The sequence below is a fragment of the Enhydra lutris genome, unplaced genomic scaffold (genome assembly GCF_002288905.1).
Source record: "Enhydra lutris kenyoni isolate GAN:26980312 unplaced genomic scaffold, ASM228890v2 scaffoldscaffold111, whole genome shotgun sequence".
Classification (NCBI taxonomy): Eukaryota; Metazoa; Chordata; class Mammalia; order Carnivora; family Mustelidae; genus Enhydra; species Enhydra lutris.
The window spans coordinates 1,654,082-1,681,932 of NW_019154195.1; the positions used below are offsets into that span (position 1 = coordinate 1,654,082).

General features: G+C 45.5%; 1 protein-coding gene across 3 annotated transcripts in view; it reads left to right on the forward strand.

Moving 5' to 3' along the window:
- The window catches only part of LOC111139543 (zinc finger protein 470), a 90,281-nt gene that overhangs the window by 53,583 nt on the left and 8,847 nt on the right, over positions 1-27,851 (forward strand). Inside the window, exons 4-6 of one of the 3 annotated variants that reach the window (XM_022491842.1) lie at positions 5,722-5,848; positions 6,017-6,112; positions 8,673-10,641. In XM_022491842.1, coding sequence (XP_022347550.1) covers positions 5,722-5,848; positions 6,017-6,112; positions 8,673-10,546 — 2,097 coding nt within the window. In that variant the 3' untranslated portion in view covers positions 10,547-10,641. Of the gene's footprint in view, positions 1-5,721; positions 5,849-6,016; positions 6,113-8,672; positions 17,295-17,363; positions 17,415-22,063; positions 22,131-27,851 lie in introns of those variants that run through there. The other 2 variants (XM_022491846.1, XM_022491845.1) reach the window with 2 other exon arrangements.

Sequence of the window (27,851 nt, forward strand, 5' to 3'; positions counted from 1 at the left end):
GGAGGGACCATTCACAGGCCATCTGAGTACCTTTGGGTAAGTTAGGAAAAGGTGTTCCTTCTGAAGTGCTGAAGCTCTGTGACACACCACAATCTAGCAAGAGAAAAATCTACTTTATTTTTAGCTCCGTTTTGCCTCCTTGGTGAGAGATCTTGAATGGCATGTAGCCTACATAATCATACTCACTGTTGAAGGGAGGAGGGGTTGGGAGCTGTGATTCCTGAGTTGTATCTTGAAGGAAGAGGAAGAGATCTGCAGGCATAGGTGGGATGTCTGGCATTTGGGCCAGAATATGCAAAGGTTTCCCCTCCCCACTTGGCTTGGAACCATGAGCATCTTAAAATGCCAAGGAATGTTCTGTATATCCTTTTTCTTTCCAGGATGAATACCATAATCTATTTAATCAGCCTCTTGTTCCAAAACTAAATTATTGCCAGTGTTTTATTATTTAACAGATTATTGCAGTGATCATCTTTGTTGTTGAATTTTTGCCCTCATCACTGATAATTTTCTTGGACTGAAGTCCTAAATTTTCATTTCTTGTGGATTAACAGTTTCTCACACTTTACTTCAGAACATTTTTAATTTAATTTAATTTAATTTTTTAAAAAAGATTTTATTTATTTATTTGATGGAGAGAGACACAGCGAGAGACAGAACACAAGCAGGGGAAATGGGAGTGGGAGAAGCAGGCTTCCTGCTGAGCAGGGAGCCTGATGCGGGACTCAATCCCAGGACCCTGGAATCATGACCTGAGCCGAAGGCAGGTGCTTAACGACTGAGCCACTCAGGCGCCCTGAACATTTTTTTTTTTTTAAAGATTTTATTTATTTATTTGAGAGAGAGGCAGTGAGAGAGAGCATGAGCGAGAAGAAGGTCAGAGGGAGAAGCAGACTCCCCATGGAGCTGGGAGCCCAATGCGGGACTCGATCCCGGGACCCCGGGATCATGACCTGAGTCGAAAGCAGTTGTCCAACCAACTGAGCCACCCAGGCGTCCCGCCCTGAACATTTTTAATTTTAATATTTTTATGACCAGTAAGTTAAGAACTATAATTCATGTTCTAATTAAAGTGAACTGCTAAATGAGTGTCATCAGCAAATTTTATTATAAAAAATTATAAAATTTGATGAATAAACTTACCAAATAAAAAATAACAGGATAATAAAATTTTCTTTATTTTATTTAGAAGACACATTGAGCAACTTATAGCAAAACACCTTTTCTGATCAGGTATAATACTATAAAACATGCAGTACCAATGGAACTTGTTTCCTAAGCATTTAAACATTTTAGATGTAAGCAGTGTTGTAATTTGTGAGGAAAATATTTTAAGAGTGGCAAAGTATGGCATAAAGATTAATAGCATGACTGTGGCACCAGAGTGCTTGGGTACAAATTCTAACTCCAGTATATACTAGATAATAATCACCTTAATTTCCGTTTCCTTAACCATAAAAATGGGAATAATACCAGTACCTAATTTATAGTATTGTTGTGGGCATTAATGAGTTGATGTATTTTAAGTATTTAGAAAAGTACCTGGCACATAATAAGCACTATATAAACATTAGATTTATATGCTACTGTTTGCCTATGTGGCATGTAGTTGTTCATACAGTATATAAAATACACACAGTATATACACACTGTAACATATATGTGAAAAATCTACAATATGTTTGATGCACAAGAAGCCCTAAACATCAGGAGGCTTTTTATATCCAATGGGATTTTAATTTTAAAACTAATAATAATTTACACTGGATTGGGGAGAGTCCTTGTTCTGGGTAAGATGGACTAAGCCCAGTTTACCCTGTCTTTTCCACTGAAAGCTGCTATAGAACCAGAACAGCATGCATGGAGCGCGATTTGAGGCTTTAGAAAGTAAATAGTATGGGCGCCTGGTGTTGCTCAGTCGTTAAGTGTCTGCCTTCATCTCAGGTTGTGATTCTCGGGTCCTGGGATTGAGTCCCACTTCGGGCTCTCTGCTCTGCAGGAAGCCTGCTTCTCCCTCTCCCACTGCCCCTGCTTTTATTCCCTCTCTTGCTGTCTCTCTCTCTGTCAAATAAATAAAATCTTAAAAAAAAAAAAAAGTAAATAGTAGCAGGCTGATTGGGGAAGAAACCCAAAATGCAATGTGATTACCTTTTTTCCCCCTCCCAGTACCTCCTAGCATGGATTCAACAAAGCATAAAACCCAGAAGGGGGTTTTGGCATGGGTAAAAAGAATTGCAGGAGAAAACCTGGTTCAGTCTCAAGAAGTAGGAAGGGGATCCAATGCTCAGAGAGGGTGGATGGAAATCTACCATACAAGAAAAGTTCTCTGTTTTCTCGTGCCCTGAGACTAGCAGTGGGTCTGCAGAAGTCTAAATTTCTGAAGGATGAGAAATTTTCTCTGTGACTGAAGAAGCTCTTACTGCCTTTTTTTTTTCCTTTTTTTTTCTTTTTCTTTTTCCCTGCTTATGTTCTTTCCTTTCTCGGTCCCATGGGTGGATATAGTCAGGGTAGCTGCCCAGTAGAGTGGAATAAATAAGCCCCAGTCATCTGGCCAGAAGACTGAAAAGGGGAACCCCTAGGAAGTAGAAAACACTGGACAGACCACAGAGAAGGAGGAGCTTTGGAAATCAACCATGTAAAGTTGTTTATGAACTCCTGAGCTCACTCTAAGTTGCTCATGCACGTATCTGGCCCTGAAAAGCATGCCATAGTCTGTGAGAAGTGAACTCCAGATTAGATGGCTGGCCACCTAGTACTACACCAGTAAGACAGACGTGCACATCACTTCATAGGCTTTGGAAATGGAGTGTGAACAAAGTTATCAATATTCTTTACATAAATATAATTTAAACAAGACATAGAGTCTCATAACATCCAAAATGTCAAGGATACTACCTAAAACTACTCAGCTGATGAAAATCTAGGGAAATTTCAATTCACAGGGGAAAAGATAATCACCAGATACTAACATTGATGTGACACCAGTGGTGGAATTATCTGATAAAGATGTTAAAGCAGTTATTATAAAAATGCTCCAACAAGTAAAAACTCTTAAAGCGAATAGATTGTGTCAGCAAAGAAACAGAAAATATCAATAGGAAATGAGAAATAGAATTACCAAAATAAGCTCACTGGATGGGCTTAGTGGCATTATGGAGATGACAGTGGACTTAGTGAACTTGAAACTAAATAGAAACTATCTAATCTGAAAATAGATAAAAGACTGAAGAGAGTCTCAGGGCCCTGTGGGACAACACCAGAATGTTTAACATTTGTATCATTGAAGTCCCAAAAAGAAGTTAAGTGTAGAAAAAATATTTGAAGAAATAATGGCTGAAAAATTGCCAACTTTAGTGAAAGACATAATTTGTAGATTCATGAAGCCCAGTAAACTCCAGCATGATAGACAAACAAACCAACCAAGTCCTTGCTTGGGAGCTTCATAGTCAGACTGCTGAAAACTGCAGACAAGGGAAAACCTGGAGAGCAGCCAGAGAAAAGTGCTGCATAATATATAGGGTAGCAGCGATTTCAGTTCTGTGGATTTCCCGTCAGAAATCAGGGCGGTCAGAGGAAGTAGAACAGCTTCAAAAGTACTCAAGAGTAGGGGCGCCTGGGTTGCTCAGTGGGTTAAGCATCTGCCTTTGTCTTAGGTCATGATCCCAGGGTCCTGGGATCGAGCTCCTCATCGGGCTCCCTGCTCAGCGGGAGGCTGCTTCTCTCTCTCTCTCCCCCTCTTGTGTTCCCTCTCTCACTGTCTGTCTCCTTGTCAAATAAATAAAATCTTAAAAAAAAAAGTACTCAGAGGAAAGAACTGTCAACCCAGCATTATCTTTCCAGCAAAAATAGCCTTCAGAATTGGAGGTGAAATAGTTTCTTATATGAAGGAAAAGTAAGAAAATTCATTGACAGATTTCTCAAAGAATTGCAAAAGGAGGTTCTTCAGATCGAAATTATAAGAAGTGAACTGGAACATCAGGAATGAGAAAGTACAACAGAAATGGTAAATATATGGGGCGCCTGGGTGGCTCAGTGGGTTAAAGCCTCTGCCTTCGGCTCAGGTCATGATCCCAGGGTCCTGGGATCGAGCCCTGAATCGGGCTCTCTGCTTGGCAGGGAGCCTGCTTCCTCCTCTCTCTCTCTGCCTGCCTCTCTGCCTCCTTGTGATCTCTGTCTGTCAAATAAATAAATAAAAATCTAAAAAAAAAAAAAATGGTAAATATATATATGTAAATACAATACACTATTTTTCTGAGTTATTTAAAATATCTTCAAATATTAAAAGCAGAACTAATATCTTCACCTTACTGAACAGAACAGGATTTGAATACAGTCTGGCTTCAGAGACCATGTTCTTAACTAACACAGTATATTGAAATTAGATAAAACACAAGTAAAACTTGTTGAAATATTAAACCAAATGTTTTCCCTGTTCTTGGCCACCTCCTCCTTCTATTCCTTTCCTATCCCTCCTTCATTATTATCTTAGGTAACAATTTTTGAGCACTTAGCCAGGTACTGTGACTGTTACCCCATTAAATTCTCACAATGCAGCTGTGAGGTAGCTACCAAAATAATTCCCATTTTTCATGTGGGAAAACGGAGGCACGTGCAGTTAATTAACTTTACAAGATCGTCTAGCTAGTCTGTGCCAGAGCCTGAATTCTTTGAAATAATCTGACCTTTTTGTCTGGTTTTATTCACAATTGGTATATATTCAGAATTCTTTCTTAAATGTTGATGTAAGTGAAATCACAAAGTAAGAAATGGAAAATCTGTCAGGAACCACAAAATGGGTGACCAGCATCACTTGCTGGTTGGTTAGGAAATTCAACCCATGTAGCAGAACAGGTTGTGCTCATCTCATATGATCTCTTTGGATACTTCTCATCAGTGTGTTTTCCTAATGCAAACATACTTTTACGTCAAAAGGAAAAAAATATTGCTAGGCATTTTTTTCTTTCATTTTTTAGACATACCTCTTAACATCTCAGAACACTAAGATTTCTTAGACTGTATTGTGGAGGTTGAAATCATGTTCATCAGGTCAGCATCCTTCCTTGAAGCTTTACCCCCCAGTCCCAGAGCTCTTTAATTTCTCCATGTAGAAAAGTGATCTCGCTTCTAACATAGATAAATACAGTTGATCTTTGAACAACATAGGGGTTGACTTTGATCTCTGCATAGAAAATCCACATATAACTTTGCTCCCCCCAGATGTGACTCCTAAGAGCCTACTGTTAACTGGAAGCCTTACTGATAATATAAACAGTTGATCAGTACATGTGTATTACATGTTACATTCTTACAAAAATGAGCTAGAGAAAATAAATTGTTAAAGTCATGTGGAAGAGAAAATAACGCAGTACTGTACTTACTGATTGAAAAAAACTCACATGTCAGTGAACTTGTGAAGTTCAAACCTGTGCTGTTCAAGGGTCAACTGCAATTTAGTACTTGATGTTCTGTCTTAAATGCAGTCAACATTTATCCATATGACAGTCTCTTCTCACCACCATAAAATCGTGAATGTTTGGAGAGCTAATATAACTAGGCGGAAAAGTTGTCCAGTAGCTAACTGGTTTGGACCTGGGTGTAATTATATATGCAGAATGTTTGGGTTTTCGTTTCCCCCATAGCATGAACAGCATTGCCTTGACCCCTAGAGCTAGCTAAGTAATGGCATGAACACTAAGCAAGGTTATTTTTGTGTCATTTCAGGATTCAGTGACTTTCACGGATGTGGCCATAGACTTCTCCCAAGATGAATGGGAATGGCTGAATCTTGCCCAAAGGGCTTTATACAAGAAAGTGATGCTAGAGAACTACAGGAACCTGCTTTCATTGGGTAAGAGTGTCCTCCTCCTCCGCATTGGAGTCTTTCCACTTCAGTAGTCTTTTATGCCTTTATCAGCATTTCCCTGTAATAGCCCTTTTCTCTCAGTACCTTTTGGACTGGTCATAACTCTGCAGTCTCCACAACATAGCCAATTTTCTTATCTTTCCTTCTGTGCAGGTCTTTGCCTTTCTAAACCAGACGTAATCTCCTTACTGGAGCAAGGTAGAGAGCCATGGATGATGGAAGGGGAGATGACAAGAGGCCTCTGCTCAGGTAAGGCAGATAATTAGAGTTGGGGAACTATTCTCAAGAGGTTTCTTCTGTTTTAAAAAAAAAAAAAAAATTTCTTCTCTGATATTTGTTGGAAAACACCTCTTAAAAATCCCTCTCAAATTGAAACTTTTTGTTCTAACACTATTTTAAGTGGATCTTCTCCACTGGTGTGACATGCCACTTTTACCTTTACTGATTTCCTGCAGACACCACAGTCTGTTTGTGAGCTCTGTTATGTTCTGTGATGTTTACCTAGTTCTCAAGTACCATATTGTTGTAATCATCTCTGATGTTCAACATTTCTGAATCCCTTTTTTTTTTTAAAGGTATTTATTTATTTATTTATTTGACAAAGAGAGAGAGAGAGAGAGAGAGAGAGAGATCGAGAGATCACAAGTAGGCAGAGTCAGGCAGAGGGAGAGGGAGAAGCGGGCTCTCCGCTAAGCAGGGAGCTTGATGTAGGGCTCGATCCCAGATCATGATCCTTGGGATCATGATCTGAGCCAAAGGCCGCTGCTTAACTGACTGAACCACCCAGGCACCCCTACATTTCTGAATTCTTTAGACAAATTTGTGTTTAGTTTTTTAAAGTTTTTTTTTTTTTTAAGATTTTATTTATTTATTTGTCAGAGAGAGAGGAGCGAGAGTGAGCACAGGCAGACAGAGTGGCAGCAGAGGCAGAGGGAGAAGCAGGCTCCCTGCCAAGCAAGGAGCCTGATGTGGGACTCAATCCCAGGATACTGGGATCATGACCCGAGCTGAAGGCAGCTGCTTAACCAACTGAGCCACCCAGGCATCCCTGTGTTTAGTTTTTTAAACTGGTTTAAGTGTTTTCTTTAAAATGTGAGCTTATCAGGTTAATGACTATTATAGCTATGCTCTTCCCTTTGCCTTTAATTATTTTTGTCTTTGGTGTTTCTGTTATTTATTTTTGCTTTGTTGATTATGTCTGGGTTTTTTTTTCCCCTTTACACCATCCTACTCCTTGAAATGAAAAGGTTTTTAGTCCTAGAACTTGTTACTTTTATGTCTTTATATATTTGTAAATCTGTATTTTAAAATTGATCCATTTGAGATTTAAAACATCATCATTTGATACTCACAAAGGATGAATAAATTAGGTAGCTAACTTCATGAATAAATTAGGTAGCTAACTCCTTTCTCTATGTTCATCATCTTTCCACTTTTGTTGTACTCATTGGGATTTTTGGCCCAGTTAATTTTTAAAAATTTATTTATTTTTTCCCTGCCTTGCTTGATAGGTGTTTTTCTGGTAGGAAAGCTAGATAAGAGTTTATAGATTATATGTTACAGTGAAAGAAGCCTCAGGTGAGATGGTTACAGTTTATTCTGTACTTTGTAGTATGGCTTTTTCCTGCTTCCAGTTCTCAGAGGTTCAAGAAGATTTGGGTAGGTCATTTGTAGCCCTAATGGTGTCTATTCATAAATAAGAAATAAAAAAAAATAAATAAGCATCCAACTCAGGATATTAGAAAGAACAAAATGAGTCTAAGGTAAACTAAAGTGATGTATAGTGACTTACACTGCTGGAGGTAAAAGTAGGAGTAAATGAATTAGTTAATAGTAGATATAATGAAAATCAAATTGGTGCTTCTTTAGAAAACCAATAAAATATATAAATTGTCAAATATGTAAACAAATGAGAGAAAACAAAAGAAATGATATTAAGTAACCATTGACACATAAATACTTAAGAGAATCATATAAAAAAAAGAATCATATGAATCTGTTTTCCTCAATTTTCTATAAGGAATTTGAAAACCTGGATGAGATGGGTAGTGTTTTAGGAGAATATAAATTACCGTAACCTACACCAGAAGAGAGAGAAATTTTAACCAGACTGGTTACCACAGAAGAAATGTAGAAAGTTATCTCAGAACTGCTTTCCCCAAGAACAGAAGCAACAACTCCCAATAGTTTCACAAATAAATTCTGTAAAACCTGTAAGGAAAAATATCAACATTATTTAAAATGTTCCATGACAGAGAATTTAAAAAAGAATTTTAAGGAATTACGTTTATGAAGACAACATAACATTTGATGCCAGAATATTACCAAAATAGCATCAAAAAAGGAAAATACAGGGGCGCCTGGGTGGCTCAGTGGGTTAAGCCGCTGCCTTCGGCTCAGGTCATGATCTCAGAGTCATGGGATCGAGCCCCGCATCGGGCTCTCTGCTCTCTAGGGGAGCCTGCTTCCTCCTCTCTCTCTGCCTGCCTCTCTGCCTGCTTGTGATCTCTCTGTCAAATAAATAAATAAAATCTTAAAAAAAAAAAAAAATGTTTAAAAAAAGGAAAATACAAATTTCAATTATGAATATTGGTACATAATTTTGAATAAAAGATCATCTTGAAATAATACGTCAGAGCCCAGGAAGGTTTATTCCAGAAATGCAAGCATGGTTGCATTGCCTAACTTTCTGTAAGAATTGTCAAAGACCTCTGTGGTCTTCAGTAATTGATTCACACGGTTTCATTTTGGAAGTTTCCATTCTTCTAGCGTTAAGTAAAGGAGACATTTGTTTCTCAATATCTTTCAGACTTGGAGTATGTTTGGATGACCAAGGAATTATCACCAAACCAGGGCATTTATGAAGAAAAATTATCCCAGGCAATGATAATGGAAAGACTTCCAAGCTATGACCTTAAATGTCCCACATTAGGGGTAAACTGGAAATGTGAAGACCTATTTAAGAGGGAGCTGGTAAGTCAGAAGACACACTTCAGTCAGGAGACAGTCATTCATACAGATGCCCTTATTGAGAGAAGAGACCACTTTAACAAATCTGGGACAGTTTTTCATCTGAAGAGATCATCTTATCTAAAGCAGGTATTTCCCATCCAAGAGAGAATATATAATTTTGAGACCGATAATAAAAGTTTAAAAACACATTCGTTTGTGAAAAAACACAAGCAAGTCTACAGAGAAAAGAAACCTCTGAAATGTAATGACTGTGAGAAAACTTTCAGCAAAATCTCAACCCTCACTCTTCATCAAAGAATTCATACCGGAGAGAAACCCTATGAATGTACTGAATGTGGGAAAGCCTTCAGCCAGAGTGCTCACCTCGCCCAACATCAGAGAATACATACAGGAGAAAAACCCTTTGAATGTACTGAATGTGGGAAAGCCTTCAGTCAGAACGCTCATCTTATTCAACATCAGAGAGTTCATACTGGAGAGAAACCATATCAGTGTAAGCAGTGTAATAAGGCCTTCAGCCAGCTTGCGCACCTTGCTCAACATCAGAGAGTTCACACTGGGGAGAGACCCTATGAATGTATTGAATGTGGGAAGGCCTTTAGTGATTGTTCATCCCTATCTCATCATCGAAGGATTCACACTGGAAAAAGACCATATGAATGTGTTGACTGTGGGAAGGCTTTCAGGCAGAATGCTTCTCTTATACGTCATCGGCGGTATTACCATACTGGAGAGAAACCGTTCGATTGCATTGATTGTGGGAAGGCTTTCACTGATCACATAGGCCTTATTCAGCATAAGAGAATTCATACTGGAGAGAGACCTTACAAATGTCATGTGTGTGGGAAGGCTTTTAGCCATGGCTCGTCCCTGACTGTACATCAGAGAATTCATACCGGAGAGAAACCTTATGAGTGTAATATCTGTGAGAAGGCCTTTAGCCATCGTGGCTCACTTACTCTTCATCAGAGAGTTCATACTGGGGAGAAACCCTACGAATGTAAAGAATGTGGGAAGGCTTTTCGGCAGAGTACACACCTTGCTCATCATCAGAGAATTCATACTGGAGAGAAACCTTATGCATGTAAGGAATGCAGCAAAACTTTCAGCCAGAATGCGCACCTTGCACAACATCAGAAAATACACACTGGAGAGAAACCTTATGAATGTAAGGAATGTGGTAAGGCTTTCAGTCAGATTGCACACCTTGTTCAACACCAGAGAGTTCACACTGGTGAGAAGCCTTATGAATGTATTGAATGTGGGAAGGCCTTTAGTGATGGCTCCTATCTTGTTCAACATCAGAGACTCCACACTGGGAAAAGACCATATGTATGTCTTGATTGTGGAAAGGCATTCCGACAGAGGGCGTCCCTGATTTGTCACCAGAGGTGTCATACAGGCGAGAAACCTTATGACTGTAATGTTTGTGGGAAAGCCTTTAGCCATCGTAAATCTCTTACTCTACATCAAAGAATTCATACAGGAGAAAAACCTTATGAATGTAAGGAATGTAGCAAATCCTTCAGCCAGATTGCCCATCTTACACTTCATAAGAGAATTCATACTGGAGAAAGGCCCTATGAATGTAAAGAATGTGGGAAAGCCTTCAGGCAGAGTGTACATCTTGTGCATCATCAGCGAATTCATACTGGAGAGTCGTCCTCAATTATTCCCTCCTCCTCACCCCCATACCACCAAGTCCTCTAGATTGCCTCTAGGGTCTGTCCACTTTTTTCCAGTCTATGTCCTATCATCATAGTCCAAGATGAAACCATCTCATTTTTTTTTTTTTGAAGATTTTATTTATTTATTTGACAGAGAGAGATCACAAGTAGATGGAGAGGCAGGCAGAGAGAGAGAGAGAGAGGGAAGCAGGCTCCCCGCCGAGCAAAGAGCCCGACGCGGGACTCGATCCCAGGACCCCGAGACCATGACCCGAGCCGAAGGCAGCGGCCCAACCCACTGAGCCACCCAGGCGCCCCGAAACCATCTCATTTTTATTTTTACCATAGTGTTACAGCCATTTTCCCTCTTGCTCCCCTCAAGTGCATTTTTAACACTATAGCCAGCTTAATCTTTTAAAAATAAAAATCTATGTTACTTTCCCATTTAAAACATTTGTCTTTAAGAATAAGTTGGTCCACCTAAAGGGCTTAGCGCACAACCGTTGACGTATAATTAGTGCCATTAAGGTAAAGGTTTCCTTGCTGTCATGTTCAGCTGCGTGTAAAATCTAGTAGTTCAAGGCTAAGTAGCCTATACATTTTAGAGAAGACAAAGGATTGTCTGCATTCCTAGGAGGTAGGAAAATGAACACATTCAGAGTTGAAAGAGGGACGCTCACTTTCCCCGGTGCTTAGCAGTTAGACTAGGCCCATTAGAACAAAGGCATTTGGTAGCATGTAGGACTAGCTAGGTATTAAAAACAAACTAAAGTCAGCAAGCAAGAAAACTTGAACAGATTAATAGCCATGAAATAAACAGAAAAAAGTAGTTTAACACTTTCACCTGTAGAAAAGCACAGACAGTTCCTGTGATGTTTGAATTGTTCTAGAGCATAACATAAATACAGCAAAGCTTCCCGTCTTACTCTCTGAGACTGACAAGAGTGGTACCAGAAGAAAAGCACATATGCTGCATTTAGCTTGTGAATGTAGATGTTAAAACTTAAGCTTACTTTTTAAATATTAAAAGGTCGAGTAAGTGGAAAGCTAGACCTTCTTTGTAAAATAGAAAGACTTTGCCAAAGATATTTCTCCTTGTGTTAAATCCGTAAATTAATCAATAGTCCAGTAAAAATCCCAATATATTTTTAAGTTGACAAGCTGATTCTGACCATCTATGGAATATAGGATTGTGGTATAATAGTGAGTATAATAGTGAGTGAGTGAGTACTACATGCCTTACTATACTCACTTAACATTAACTGAGCATTTACTAATATGTTCCAGGCCCTGTGTTGGGTGCTGTGGATAGAACAGAGTGCAAAATATGCAAGTTTTTGCCCTCACAGACCTAGTAGGAGAAGACAGACAAAGTTGAAAGTCATACTATGTGAAAAGTGTGCAGTATGACCATGACGAGAAATTACTGAGAGAGGGAGCTAGGGAGTGATGGCAAGGAGTGCCTTACTGTTCCCAGAACATACGGGCATTAGAAGCAGTTAGAAGAAACTGTTCGATACAATGGGTATAAGTTAGTCCTATGGCAGATAATTATGCTTTTGGTGTTGCAGGAAGACAGAACTGATGGTTTTAGAAGGATCATGAACATTCTCTTCACTTCACACTATCAATAGTGATTTTCGGGTCTAGTGGAGGGTTGTTTGCTTGTTTCTGGTTTTTGTAACCTTATTGAGATACAATTCACGTACCATACAGTTCACCCATTTAAAGTGCACGATTCAGTGACTTAGTATGTTCAGATTTGTACAACCGTTACCACATTTCATTACCCAGAAAAGCCTACCCGCACCCCTGGAGGAGTACTCTTACTTGGTGCTTTTGGGTTCTCTCTTCCGGCTTGCCTGTGGCAGTACAGAAGGCCATGTTGCGGGGGCGGGGGGGGGCTCTTATCCAGAGGGCATGAGTGCTAGAAAATGGAGCTTTGGGATTCTCTTGACTTGGGGATAGAGGCTAGGGGTTGGGTGGTCCTATTAGATTCCCCTTATGTATGGTAAAAAGGATTTTTCATTGCTGTGGGAGGAAGATGGATTAATCAGATGGTGTTGGGACACTTAGCTCTATGGAAAGAACATACCTTGTACACTAATGAAGCTCTGAAAGATCTAAGTACAATATTAGAGAACAAGAAAAACATTATTTCTATAATTTCGAGGTGGGCCTTCTTAAGTATCACACATAATCCAGGAGCTGACATTAAGATAACATTTATATGTGGAAAATATCAGAGTCAAAGTCAAATATACAAATACGAGATTGAAAGAAAATATTTGCAAACCAACATAACGAAGGATAATAATCCCTGATATTCAGAGCATTACTACAAATAAATAATAGTAACACCAGCAATTCAGTAGAAAAAATGGACAAAGCTAATGGCCCGTTCAAAGAAGATGAAAAATAGCTAATGGAAATGACCCACTATCACTATTAATCAAGGAAATGCAGAATAAAATGATGTTATATCTACTTTTTCCCCCAAAAGATTGATTTTAAATCATAGAAAAGTGATTATATCTAGTGACTGTGTCAAAAACAGTTCCATTGTCGGTTATATAAATTTCTGTGTGTATATACCATTTTAATCATTATTACTCAGAAACCAAAGTGCACAAATGTAGGTAAATGTATAATGGCAAAAATAATTTTTGATGGTGAACTCAGCAGAAACCATTCGGGTGCTGGGTAAATGGATAAGTTAATTATGGTGTATTCATTCAGTAGAATTACATGCAGCTGTTGAAAAAAGAGCTATAAATGTGTATATAGCCATAGAAGGATGGTTGTATTATGCTAAATGAAAAACATTTCCAGATCTGTATTCTAGTATAAACTCATAATACCAAAAATAAAACTTAAAATATGTATTTTTCTGTTTTTCTCTGCCCTGTTTTTTTTTTTTTTTTTAAGATTTTATTTATTTATTTGACAGAGAGAGATCACAAGTAGACGGAGAGGCAGGCAGAGAGAGAGAGAGAGAGAGAGAGGGAAGCAGGCACCCTGCCGAGCAGAGAGCCCGATGCGGGACTCGATCCCAGGACCCTGAGATCATGACCTGAGCCGAAGGCAGCGGCTTAATCCACTGAGCCACCCAGGTGCCCCATCCATTCCTTCTTTCAAGGACACCATCTCTTCTTTTCCTTCGAGCAACTGACCATACTGTACCATATGGCGTTGATGGTCTTGGCTAATCAGATTCTCTCTGGAGTTTGCAAGGCGGTTGGGTCTGTGTCATCTAACGGCAGCTCCCTAAAGGGATGACGCTGGTGTTCTCATGGCTGAGATCTTTGGGGTCACTCTAGCTTTTGGGCTTTCTAAGGCTGTAATTCTGCAAACTACCCACTATTCTTCAATTCTTCATTTTTTACCTATATCGCGCATTTGCTTGTAATTAAAGCAACTTAACCAGTACAGTTTGGTATGAAGATTGGGTGATAGGCTGTAGAATCTTTGGAAAATTTGAGGTATTAGGGATTGGTTTTAAGTGAGATGGCGCAAGTAACAGTCCTGTTTCTTTTCTAGCATAAGAAAGTGAGTGCTCATGGTGTGCACGGGGCAAACATCCAAGTAAATTATTATTTGTAGTCACCTGAGGTGAGTGGAGGTCAGGGATCCTGGATTATGGCAGTTGAAAGAGGAAGAGGACTGCTAAGTCCAAAGAGTGTATATGATGCTGGTATCTAATTGCTTTGGGTAATTTAAAACTCAGATCTTGAACTTCCACCATCAAGGCAAAAAATTTCAACTAAGGATATTTGTATGATATTGTTGAAAATGTCTTATGCTAGTTGAAGTCATAGGGTTAAGAGGGCATAGGGCACAGAATCCTCATGAATGGGATGTCAGGCCAACCCATAGAGTGGAGGGGCCACACTCCATCCCTTGTGTCCTCAAAACCAGCTTCACACCTGGCACGTGCACTGAGAGCCTGTGATATTGGTAATGCTGTCTGACAATAGGTCCTCTCTCTCTACCTGAAAGTAGGACGTCCCTTATCTGGCATCTGTGATGCTCAGGGCATCCCCCAACAGACAAAATTGGCTCTGATCTGCTCCTGCATTTTTTGGGCTGGGTAATTTGTGGATTATTCAAACAAAAATGAACCCCATCATGGAACCAGTACTCGTGAACTAGGAGTGCATACGACATCCTAAGGAATGGGCAGAGGTGCATGGCACCTTGACCCACAGACCTGCCTGCGGTATCACCAAACTCCTGCCTGTTGGCCGGTGTCATGGATCCTGATCCAGGAACTCTGGAAGGAACAGGCTCAGCCAGCAGCCCCCACAGTTCCTCCCAGACTGCCCCCCCCCAGGTCCATTTACCCTTCCCACACACAGAAGGGCAGCAGCAGCAGTAGTATCTCTGCATTGAAGGAACCAGGTACCTGCCTTGGTACCATCCGGTTCCCAGAGTTTTTCCTTCAGGGAAGGGGAAAGGCAGAGAGTGTTAGCCTCCAGCCCTTAGCCTCTGGGGGAGGTGGGGATGGTGACTGGGCCCAGAAGAGGAACTTCAGACCCCCAGAGCCTTAGGGCTTGGCCAGCTCTGGAAGAGCCTCTAGTCCCACCTCCCTTGGTGCCTTAGTTTGTGAGGGTGTCATAATGAAATACCGCTTAACCACAGAAATGTGTGTCCTCACAGTTCTGTAGAGGACAGATTGAGGTGTGGGCAGGTAGGTTTCTTCCGAGCCCTCTCTCCTTGGATTGTAGGTAGCCACCTTCTCTCTGTGTCTTTATGTGGTCATCCCTCTGTGCTGTTTGTGCCCTAACCTCTCTTTCCTCATAAATTGCTGGTAGGAACGTAAAATGGTACAGCTATTCTTCGAAACAGCGTGGCAGTTTGTTTAAACAAGGAAAAATTAAAAATGCAAATACCATATGACCTAGAAATTGGACCCCTGGGCATTTATCACAGAGAAATAAAGATTTATGTTTACACAAAACCTGTCACAAGGAAACAACAGTGAGAGGGTAATCTATGGAATGGGAGAATATTTGCAAACCAAGTATCTGGTAAGGGTTAATATCCAAAATATACATGATTTTACCACAATGAAAGAAAGGGGAAAAAAAAAACAAACCCCACCTGGAATATCCCCAAACTGAAAATATCCCAGATGTGATACCCAAATTGTGGTGTCAGTACCATGGGGTGGAATCTGGCAACAAAGTAATAAACTGATATGTGTAACAGTTTGGATAAATCTCAAGAATTATGCTTAATGGGAAAAAAAAAGCCTATTGTAAAACATTTTTTAAAACAAAATTATGGATATAGAGAACAAGTTAGCGATGGGGTTAAGAAAGGATGGGGTCTGGAAGGAAAGTGGGTGTGGTTATGAAAGAGCCACATGGGGGAACCTAGTGGTGATGGAAATACTCTGTATCTTAACAATATCCACATCAGTATCCTAATTTTGATACTGCAGGATGTCACCTTTGGGGGCAACCAGATGAAGGATACAGGGGATCTTTCTGTATGGTTTCCATTTTATTTTTTGCAACTGCGTGTGATTCTACTTTTATCTCAAAATACCCGATTAAGAAATCATGAGTCACCACCTGAGGTTAGCTGATTTTTATTCTTCCGTGGTCATTCATTTAGTAAATGCTTTTGTACCTAGATTCCAGGTTTATGGTATAAGAGGGACCCGTTCAGGAGGCCTGGTTCCTCCCCCAACAAACCCTTTGCTCTTGTGAGACCTCTCTTGTCTGCACCACTTTCCTTACCTAGAAAGTAGCTTGGTAGGCTCCTGGGTGGCTCAGTTGGTTAAGCGACTGCCTCCCGTTCAGGTCGTGATGCTGGAATCACGGGATCAAGTCTCATGGGCTCCCAGCTCCATGGGGAGTCTGCTTCTCCCTCTGACCTTCTCCTCTCTCATGCTCTCTCTCTCAAATAAAGAAAATCTTAAAAAAAAAAAAAAAAAGTAGCTTGGTTGTAAGGATTAAGTGACTTCATAAATCAGAAAATGCCAAGTACATTAGATAGCACCTAGGAAATCTAGTAAGAAGGGTCAATTTTTTTTTTTCTTATTATGATCAATTGCTTCTTTGCATCGGGGAGAATCAGCGTGATCAGGTTCTAGAAAGCTGTCCGGTATTGTCCTTCAGTGCGGTCTTTAGGCCGGGCTGCAGGATGGCACAGAAAAAGGGGTTTTCTCTGCCCCTCCCTACGATCCCTCCTTTTCTGGAATTTTCCCTTCCCACTTCTCCCCTGCTCCTTCTCCTCCTCCCCCATCTTTCCTCCTCAACCCTTCTTTGTTCTCTCCTTCTGTCCTGGTCGTGTTCCTTCTTCTCCCCTCACCTCTCCTCCCCTTCTCAGATCTTCCTCCCTCCTCCAGGTCCCTCCTCCTCCCATCTCTTCCCTTCTCCCTCCTCCCTTCCCCTGCGCGTCCCTTCCCCCTCCCCCTCCTTCCTAGTCCTCCCCCCTCTCCCCTTCCCCTCCCTGGCCCTTCTCCATCCTCTCCCGCCCTCCTCCCTCTCCCCTCCTCTCCTCCCTCTCTTCCTCCTCCCTTTCCCTCCTTGCTCTCGCCCCGCCCTCTCCCTCCCCTTCCCTCCACCACCCGGCCCTGTCGGTAGCGGTGCGGCTGGGAGCTCCAGGAAATGAGAGGGCGCGATCGGGTCTCGGCTGCGCTCGGCTCCGCCCGGCCGGAGGCCCGAACGGAGGCGGCGGCGCGCGGGCCTCTGGGTAGTGTAGTCCGTCCGACGGCGCAGGCGCAGTGCGGCCGGGCGGGCCCCGTGGGCGCGGGTCATTGTCCTGGCAGAGCCGCGCGGGTGAGTCCGGCAGCGGACGGGGCGGGGCCGGGCGGGGCGGGGCGGAAGGAGGGGGGCGGGTCACCCGGGTGCCCCCGCGCGGACCGACCCTCACCCGGCGGCGGGGGCGTGCGGGCCCAGGTGAGGGCGTGCGGACTTCGGCCGCGGAGGGGCGGAGGAGGGTTTGCGGGCTGTGGAGACGCGGCTCGGGTCGGAAAGGAGGCGCCTCTGTGTGCCCGACCGCGTGTGCGCGGGCCGTGCGGTCGGGCCCGTGTGGAGTCAGTGTGGGGCGGGGCGGCGTCCTGCGCGCCCGCCGTCTTGGCGTCTCGCGGTGCGCCCCTGAGCCCGGGGCCGGCCTGCCCACGTCCGTGCGAGCGTCTGCTTAGTAGCGTGGCCGAGTGTGTGTGAGGGCGCCGCCCCGGGGCGCAGCTGTGCCGGTCCCGGCCTCTGGCCCCTGTGTCTGGGTGTGGGGTGTGTCCCTCCGAGGCCCACCTGTCCCCCTGTGTCCGTCTGTGCCTGTCGCTGGGTGTGAGTGCGTCCGGGTGTGCCCTCGCCGTCGCGCGTGTGGAGGGCCGGCTGTGGCTGCACACGTGGGCCCAGCCTGGGGCCCCCGCAGACTTGTGGGGCCCATAGAAGGCTCTGGAGGGGCCGGGAGCCCGCGGGTCGGGGAGTGTGGGAGGCGGCAAGTGGGGCCGAGGGGGCGTGCTCCTTCCTGTCCCGCCTCCGCTCACAGGGCCTTCTCGAGGGGAGTCGTGCCCCGTACCCCATGCTGACCAGGGGTGTATTTGTTCAGAGAATGTGTACTGGGCACTGAGAGTGCTGCTCTGGGCACTTTCCGGGACTAGGTCTTTGAGATGCCTTCCAGGGGCTCTGAGGTTGCAGCCCTAAGCACCCCCATTTTACAGATGGGGAAATTGAGCTCAGAGACCAAGTCACCCAGCTTAGAGACTAAGAAGACCCAGGCATCTGGAGTCCAGAGCCCCCATGCTTAGCCACCAGGCAAATATGAAATTCTTTATTCCTTTCAACTCTTTGAAAACAAAGTTCCAGGATTTTCCCCCATGGGATTCTCCCCTAGAAACAATGGAAGGAAGGAAATAGCAGAAACCTCAGAGGAAGAGGAGGAAGGAGGGAGCCACTGGCTTTGCAACAGCACAGCTCTCAGACCACACTCTGTCCAACAGTCACTAGCCCTGTGCACGTGTCACCTTACAGGGCCACTCTGAATTCATGGGCTCCTTTCTCAAAATAAATTTGTTCTTAAAATTACAGTTTGCGATTCCACTGCTGTAAGGACTTACATAGTCTGGGTTCGATTACATTCATCTTTTTTGATATTAGGGGCGCTCGGCTCACTGTACCTCATGGATAAGTTGGCTCTGGTTCTGTTTGTGTCCAGCCGAAGAGCCGGAGTTGTTGACCTCACAGTGCAGGGATAGGAGGCAGAGTCTGCCAGTCGGAAAGAATACCTTTTGAAAAGTTAGATATTTTTTTCAAACATTACAACAGTGATACGAAATTACTGCATCCAGCGAAACAAAGAATATGAAGGAAAACAATGAGTAACAACTCCTTCTCATTCCTACTTTGTCCCCTCAAGGCACCAGCTGGAGTCCATCATTCCATGGTCTTCCCCAGGCTCAGAAATGCTGCACAGAAGCAGCCCCTGCCCTCCACGTGCTGGTTTGTCTTTATGCAGAGAACTTAAAGTCAGGTGTAAAACTCATCTAACTTGTGTTTCTCACTTAGTGACGTTATGGATGTGAGTAGGTGCAGAACTACTCCTCCTTTGTAGAGAAGACCTGATCCTTCCCAATATGGCCTCTCCCTTACTGATGGGTACTTTTTATTTTATTTCTGGACTTTTTGTGGGTTGGTTGGCCTTTTGCCTCTAGGAATAGTTCTACAGTAAACATGGCTTTTTTGCTCTGTAACCTTTTACACAGAGCTTTTATTGCTGTGGGCAGAGTCTCAGACAGGGCTGCTGGGTTATGGGTTCGTATGTTGCCAGCTGGCTTTCTGGAAAGGTGAGAGACTCCCATTCCTTCCACTGTGTGGAGAAGGCCCATTTCTTGGTGTCTTTGCCAGCTCTAGAAGTTTGCTCACCTGTTCTTTCCCTCTGTGTTCGGGTGTCTCTTGTGTGCCACACATTGTCCTGGGTGCCATGATCATCTCTGCTTCCTGACGAGTTGCCTTCTGGTGGAGGGAGGACAGACAAGGAACTTGAGAACAACTCTTTATTTTATTTTTTAAAAGATTTTATTTATGCGACAGAGAGAGAGAGATCACAAGTAGGCAGAGAGGCAGGCAGACCAGTGTGACGGGGGTGGAGGGGGGCGGGCCTCAATCCCAGGACCCTGAGATCATGACCTGAGCCGAAGGCAGAGGCTTAACCCACTGAGCCACCCAGGTGCCCCGAGAACGACTCTTTAAAAAGACAGTTGCTGATATTCATGTGTACTATAGGAAGATGGTGGAAGGGGTGGGGGTGTTGCCGCTTGAGCTCAGGGGCCTGGGGGTGGGGGACTTACTTCTCCAAGGAGGTGACGCTTAAGCTGACCGTGAGAAGGTGCTAGCCATGGGAAGAGCATCCCTGAAGAGGGAGCAGCAGATGTGAAGGCCTGTGTGCCTGGGCCAAGTGTTGGAGAGGAGAGCAGACTGGGAGGGTGATGGCCAGCAGGCGCAGACCATGAGGGCCGCGTGGGCAGCTGGGAAGCCTGGGTGATTTCTAATGCCGCGGGAGGCCACAGGAGGGTTTTTAAGCTGCAGGACGTTTTTACTGAGGGCTTGCTGCAGGCCAGACACGGTTCTGTGGAGTCTGTGGATGGGAAGTGGTAAGAGACCTGAGCCCACGCGTTTGCAGTGGATACTGGGGCTCCTTGGCCTCGCTCTATTGGCAGTCTTCGCTGTGGGGCCGCCTTGTGTCTTGCTGTGGACTCGGCGTACTTGGCGGTACGGAGCAGCATCGCTTGGTCTCCACCCACCAGATGCCCAGAGCAGCTCCTGCAAGTTGTGGCACCTGCAGAATGTCTCCAGACATTGCCAAATGTCTCCCGGGGCCAAAATCACCCTCGGGCCGAGAACTAGTGTTTAAAGACTTCTGCCAACCCGTCCTTATGTGCGACTTAAAATCGCAACTTTCTGCTTGTAAAAGTGGGGGGCCCTTTGGGCTCAAAAAGACCCTTCTTTGTCTTCATGGTTCTTACACTTTAAGAAACCCATTTGGAAATCAATAATTCTTGGCCCCCATCCTAGCGGGTTTGGTGCACCAGGTCTAGGCAGGGACCTAGGGATGTGTATTCTGAGATTTTTTTTTTTTTTTTGACAGACAGAGATCACAAGTAGGTAGAGCAGCAGGCAGAGAGAGAGAGAGAGGAGGAAGCAGGCTCCCTGCTGAGCAGAGAGCCGGATGTGGGGCTCGATCCCAGGACCCTGAGATCATGACCTGAGCCGAAGGCAGAGGCTTTAACCCACTGAGCCACCCAGGCGCCCTGGGATGTGTATTCTGAATAATAATAAGCATTCCTGGTGATTTCTGGCATTTTGAGAACTGGCACAGTAGCTGGAGGGCTTTTGTGTAGGAGAGGACTGCATTTTTACAAGTGATCCTGAGGGAGGTTTAGGGAGGCATATTTTGGCTTAATAGCAGAAAGAAAATTTGTTTCCAGTCAGAGGTATTGGTAACTCAGGTAGTGAGCTCCTCATCATGGGAGGCATGCAAGTCCTGGCAGGTCACTGTGGAGCCAGGACTGAACTAGCATGTCCTAAACTAAGAATTTGTGCTAATCTATGCCACCTGTCTAGTATTTTACTTTGCTTTTAAATTGGCTCACTGGTTTTTAAATTTATTATATCAACTTAGTTTATTTTTTTTAAAGATTTAATTTATTTTAGGGAGAGCACACAAGCACAAGTGGAAGGGAAAGAGGGAGAGGGTGAGAATGTCTTAAGCCAACTCCATGCTGAGTGTGGAGCCCTACAGGGGCCTGATCCCAGGACCCTGGAGATCACGACCTGAGCCAAACCAAGAGTTGGACGCTCTGTCGCCTTCGCCACTTAGGTGCCGCTAAATCAACTTAGTTTAAAAGGGTATTCTTTGTGACTGCTGCACATGGGAGCAGGGCTTTGCCATAAGAAAGGAGACTTCAGAACAAAGCTGACTGCATTCCACTCTTTGGAACATACTCGACCAACAACAGTAGTAATAGCTGTTATGTGTTGAGTTTGTGCTCCAGGTTCCTTCTGTGTATGTTAGCCGAACCCCACAGATACCCCAGGAGACGTGGGGAATCGCCTGCAGCGGGGGGGAGTGGCGTCTCAGACCAGCACTCCGACCTGGGGAGGGGGCCTGAGCAGGGTGGCTGGGAGAAGGCAGAGGGTCCTGTTGCTCCCAGCAGCTGTGGGACTGGGTGTGGGGGTGTGAGGGTGTCTGGGGGTGCTTTTGAGAGGCAGCAAGCACCTAGAGCTGGACATACTCGGCCCATCTCCATTCCCAGCTGTGTCATCTTGGGCCAGTGGCTTATCCCTTGGGCCTCAGTTTTCTCATCTGTGAAATGGGATGGGTAGAAGTAGGACTTACTCTGTGGGGCATTAAGAGGATTAAAAGAGAGATGTCTGTCCATGGCCTTGCACAGAGCTTAGAGTTTATTATTAACGTGTGTGTGTGTGTGTGTGTGTGTGTGTGTGTGTGTGTGTGACTCCTTGCCTGTCTCCTGGTGGGTATGTGTCTGTCCGTCCTGTCTGCCAGGCCTGGTTTCTCACTGTGTCTTCTCTCTCTCTGCTAACCACAGTCCGCCCATTCCTGTCACCCTGGGCACTGGAGGGATGGCCACCCAGCTGCTGACTGACGAGGCCCTGGTAAGTCCTGTCACCCTCTCACACTCCATTCCAGAGGCTCAAGCTCAAAGGGCGGGACTCCTGCCTGGGATGACCCTGTGGCCCCCAACTCCCCTCTGGGGCTCACGTGCTCAGCACAGTCTGCAGGGGCCTGTGTCTGCCCTGTGGGGGGTGGGTCGCGTGCAGGGGTGCTGCCCTCCTCTGCTCTGCCCTTTCCGGGCCCAGCAGCCCCTTGCCTGCCCCGACACTGGCTTCGGTCAGCCGAGAGGGACAGGGCAGCTTGGGAGGGACTGGCTCTGTCCTCGGGGCTTTCAGGAGACAAATGGGCCCCTGGGAAGTGGCGGTTAAACAGACCACATCAAGTGTGAAAAAGGACCCTGCAGAGGGATCTGGGCCGCACACTGACCAGACTCGTGAATGTCGCTTACGGACACCCACACACGGGCTGGAACGGGCCCGCACACTTAGGACAGCGGTTACCTCTGGAGACAGAGGACGCCGCCCTGGGTAGGGCAGCGGGGCATCTGTGGCTCTCGCTGGTAGGCTTCTGCTTTAGTGGGTGGCACATGTATGGTTGCTTGTTGTATTTTTCTCTAAATTTCCTTTTGTGCCAGAAATATTTCATAATAAAAAAATAACATGGATATTCCTAGAAAACTGGGAAAACCGTTAAACTGTAAGTAAGACAATATAATTCACTAATAGTCCCTTTCCCCATAGATAAGCCATATGGATATTTGGGTATTCGTTTATTTTCTTCTTTCTCCGATTATTATTATTATTTTTTTAAGATTTTATTTATTTATTTGACAGACAGAGATCACAGGCAGGCAGAGAGGCAGGCAGAGAGAGGAGGAAGCAGGCTCCCCGCGAGCAGAGAGCCTGATGCGGGGCTCGATCCCAGGACCCTGGGATCATGACCTGAGCTGAAGGCAGAGGCTTAACCCACTAAGCCACCCAGGTGCCCCAGTTCTACCATTTTATTTTGTTTTATTTTTTAAGATTTTTTATTTAACAGAGAGAGAAAAACAGTGAAGGAGGGAACACAAGCAAGGGGAGTGGGAGAGGGAGAAGCAGGCTTCCCACTGAGCAGGGAGCTCGATGCGGGACTCAATCCCAGGACCCTGGGATCATGACCTGAGCCAAGGCAGATGCTTAACGACTGAGCCACCCAGGTACCCCTACCATTTTAATATTGAGATTTTTTCCCCCACTCAAGTTTAATTAATAAGGATTTCTCTTATTTTGAAACTTCATGAACTTTACAAACATCACTAGTTTGACTTTTTAAAAAAATAACTTATTTTTTATTTTTTAATTTTTGACGGAGAGAGAGATCACAAATAGGCAGAGAGGAAGGGAAACTGGCTCCCCAGTGAGCAGAGAGCCTGATGGGGGGGCTCAATCCCAGGACCCTGGGACCACGACCCGAGCTGAAGGCGGAGGCTTTAATCCATCGAGCCACCCACGCGCCCCTAAAAAATAATTTTTTCAATGCTATAGATAGCCTGTTGTTAAAGAAGATTCCTGGCAGGTAAGGAAATACACGATCATTATGAAGAACTTAGACAAATCCAGAAGAACATAGCAAAGAGAATCGGAGTGACCTGTGATCTTACCGCGGGAGATAAGCACTGTTCGGTGTTTGTGTGTCTCTCTTTCCCTGGATACGTGCTTTGCAAAAAGCAGAATCACCTTGGCTAAGCAGTTTTTATATCCTGTTTTTTTGTTGTTGTTGAATATGTCATCCTGAGCATTTCTCTGTGTGGTTAAAAGCTCCCCGTGACATCCATTTTAATGGCTACATAAAAATTTCACCTAAGGGCTGTAGCTGGTTTCCTTCGCGGCTCTTTCATGGGACACTTATTTGTTTCCTGTTACTCATGGTTATGAACAGTATCAGGAGGGACATGGCTGGTGCATAAGTCTTTCGTGCGTTTCATAGGATTTCTTAGGTGTGCTTCCCTGAGGAGGAATCCTGGGTTGGATGTTTCTGAAGCCTTCCATGAGGCACTGAGCACTTTCCCGACAGGTGGTGGCCGTGTGTGTTCCCGCCAGGCTGGAGGGAGGCTTGGGTGGACTGTTGTCAGAATTTCTTCTGCACTTGGCATATAAGTGACACACGGTGGTGACCTTGAGCGTGATGGGTGACCAACAGTGTCCTGCTATCTCTTTCTGAGTAGCGTTGTCTGTGGTACTGGTGAGGGTTTATTTTCAGCAAATGTTTGTTAGCCATTTCTGCAGGTGGGTAGATTATCTGTCTACAGGACTCTCAGTGTTTTGGAAATTTTAAGCGTGCTTGTGCATGCGCGCGTGTGTGTACACGTAAGTAGATGTAGCAGCTGTTCTTCCCAGGCTCGCTCTTTGTTTCTTCTTTCATTCTGTGTTTTTAAAATACAAAAGCATTTCAGATTTTTATTTAATTTATGTTTTTAAAGATTTTATTTATTTATTTGACAGAGAGAGATGTTGGGGTCCGTTATCAAAGGAACGAGACTGAGACAAAGTGAAAGTTTTGCAAAGTTTTATTCTATGCCAAGCATGAGAAGTCAGACTGACGGGCCAGGGCCGCCTCCGAAGAGGGCGACCCCGTCCCGATCTCACAGGCTGGTTTTATAGGGCATAACCGCAGACCCAGACCCAAGGTACGTGGCTTCTGTTGCTAAGGCGTTTACTCCCGGAATCAATACCAGGAACTACTGGGGTGTTTATTCCTGGAATGAAGTCCATGGATGTAAACAATAATATGGCTAACAATACGGCAATATGGAGTTGCTCTGGCTAAGCAGGCCCTAATGGTTAAACAGGTTTTAGCATTAAATCGGCCCTAACAAGAGACACAGCGAGAGAGGGAACACAGGCAGGGGCACTGGGAGAGGGAGAAGCAGGGACCCCGATGTGGGGCTCGATCCTAGGACGCTGGGATCATGACCTGAGCCGAAGGCAGAGGCTTACCCCACTGAGGCGCCCCAACATCCGTTGTCTTTAAAGGTCTCTCTGTTCACAGGTCACACATGACCTGTATTTTCTTCTCTTTTTCCATTTATCATTTAGGTGATAACCACGAATTTCTGAATCTTTTGTGTATCTACCTGAACTTTAATTTGCTGCATGAACGTGTCAATCCATTGTCTGTGAGTGTCGGTCTGTCATGTCGTTTATGTAGCTCCTTTATTGGGACACACCCCGCCTGCCGACCTGATCCGATCGCAGGGCTGTGCGGGGGCCACCCTGGGCAGTTGCAGAACGTCCTCACCTGCAGACCGGAAATGTGTGTCCAGTAGCACTTGCTGCCCTTTGTCCCATTAACCCCGATCTACTTCCTGTCTCTGCGAGTTTTCATATCAGAACGTTCAGGGCGTGGACCCGCCGGCCGCGTGCTCGTTTGTGTCCGCGTTCAGCGCGGTGGCAGTGAGGCCCCCTGTGCGGTCGCCCTGCGGGTGCTTCCGCGGCGGCGCGGGGGGAGTGCGCTTGCTCGCTCGCTCACTTTCTGGTCATTGTTGACAGCGCTGCCGTGGACAGGGCAGGTTTTTCGTGTGACCCGCGTCCTCGCTTCTCCCGGGCGCACAGGGAGAGGGGAGAGGGGTTGCTGGCTGCCACGAGGACTGCTTAACCGTCGAAGCAGCTGTGGGCCCCTTCCAGAGCAGCTGCCCCGAGCTGTCTCCACTTGTAACTTGTCGGTGCTGGTTGTGTCCGTTTGTTCTTTCCCTGCATTATTTAGGAGGACTTGGAGGCTCGGGTGCATTCGGGGTTAAGCGTCACGTCCACGGGAGTCTCCCCGGCCACCTGCTGCCTGCCCTCCCGGCATGCTCTGCGGTAAGGCGTGGGCTCCGAGACTTCCGAGACGGGCCACGTGGTTCTGGGGCACTTTTGTGCACCCCCAGCCCAGGCTTGATGTGTGGGACCTGCTCAGCAAATAGTTGACTCGTTGGGTGAGCTGAGATGCAACCTGTTTAGGGTAGACTTTCTGAAGGAATTAGTATATAAAAAAAATTAAAATAAATTTTAAAAGGGGGCAGGAGGAAGCTTGAAGTGATGCGTGAGTTTGTGGCCCTGATCGTGGCGGTGACCGCTTGAGTGTAAGCTTTCCAAACTTAGCAGATTGTACTAATTAATGTTCATGGCTTTTGTATGGCACCAGGCCTCAGTAAACTGGGTTTTTTTTAAAAGAAGGAATTATTAGCAGGACTGGTCAAAGGATGTATTAGGTCAGAGAATTAAGTAATATCCTATATCAATAATTGTTATTAATAGTAAAAAGTACATGTAAGATACATATGAAATAGCAAAATTGATCCACTGATGATAGCAAAAGCTGGCGTCCGGCAAGCGCTTACCGCAGCCGTGCCAGGCACGGGCCGGGAGCACACATCCTCACCTCCCTTAACACCCAGGACAACCATGGGGGGGTTGTTGTTAGGAAGCCCATTGAACAAATGAGGCTCAGAAAGGTTGAGAGAGTAGCCCAAGGAAACACAGCCTAAGAGGGACAGAGCCAGGATTGCACCGCAGCCTACCAGCCTCCCAAGTCCAGACCCTTAACCACTGCTGCACGCTGCTGCTCCTGTATCAGGAGATGGTGGCCCCTGAGACGGGGAGGCCAGCGTGAGCCCAGGGCACTGGGCAGGCGCTGGGGACAGTGAGAGAACTGGCCAGCAGATGAGGTCTCCTCCCAGGGAGGAAGGGTCGTGGTTCAGGGCCCGGGGCTGGAGTGGCGCTCCGTGCACTGGAGGGACCCAAGGACCTGTGGGAGGCAGTGACAGTAGCTGATGGTTGTCGAGCTCCTACTGTATGGATGTGCTGTTCGGAGCAGCAGACGGGGATTACCCTAATTCGCATGCCCTCCTTCTCACTGATCCGTTTACTCACTCAGGAGCTGTTTGCCGGGCGCCGGCCGGACGCCAGGCATTGTAGGAAGCCTGGGGATACCGTGGTGAGCAGGACAGAGGCACTGGCTTGCTAATGCTGCCATGACACAGCACCACAGGCTTGGGGGCTCACAGCGGAGATCTGTCTTCTCACAGTCCTGGAGGATGAAGTCCCCACGGTCAGGGTGTCGGCAGAGCCATGCTTCCTCTGAAGGCCTTAGAGAAGGAGCCGTTCCAGGCCTCCCTTTGGGCTTCTGGTAGTTCTGAGCTCGTGGCAGCATGACACCCGTTTTCCCGTGGCTTTCTCCCTGCCCACGTGTCTGTGTCTAAATCTCTCTTATAAACGCACCTCAGTCCTGTCGGATTGAGGGCTCACCCTAGTCCAGTATGAATTCATCTTGACTCATTACATCTGCAATGTCCCTGTTTCCAAGTAATGTCCATCCTGGGATGCTGGGGTTTCAGACTTCCACACAGGACTTGGGGGTGGACATAATTCAACCTACGACAAGCACTTTGGATAGGACCCAGCCCTTAGCAAGTGCGTAAGTGGTAGGTCTCGTCACGTGGTTGTTGACGTCACCACCATCATCATTACCTCCCGTGCTGCGGAATATTCATTTTACCCACAGGGTTTATGGCATCTGCTGGGAAGGCACCGAGGCTTCCACCCCAGGAACTCCCCACCGTTCCCCATGGCCTCATCTGCCTCTTAAGCCTCAGACCCCTGTGGCCTCCCCACACAGACCCAGCCACTCATTGTCCCTCAGATTGCGTTCGGTGTCAGCTTTCCGAAGTCTTCCTGGACGCGCCCCAGAGCTGCCATTGCTCGGGCGCCTGGAGGACTTCTCGGTGGTGGTGTTCAGACTGCTGG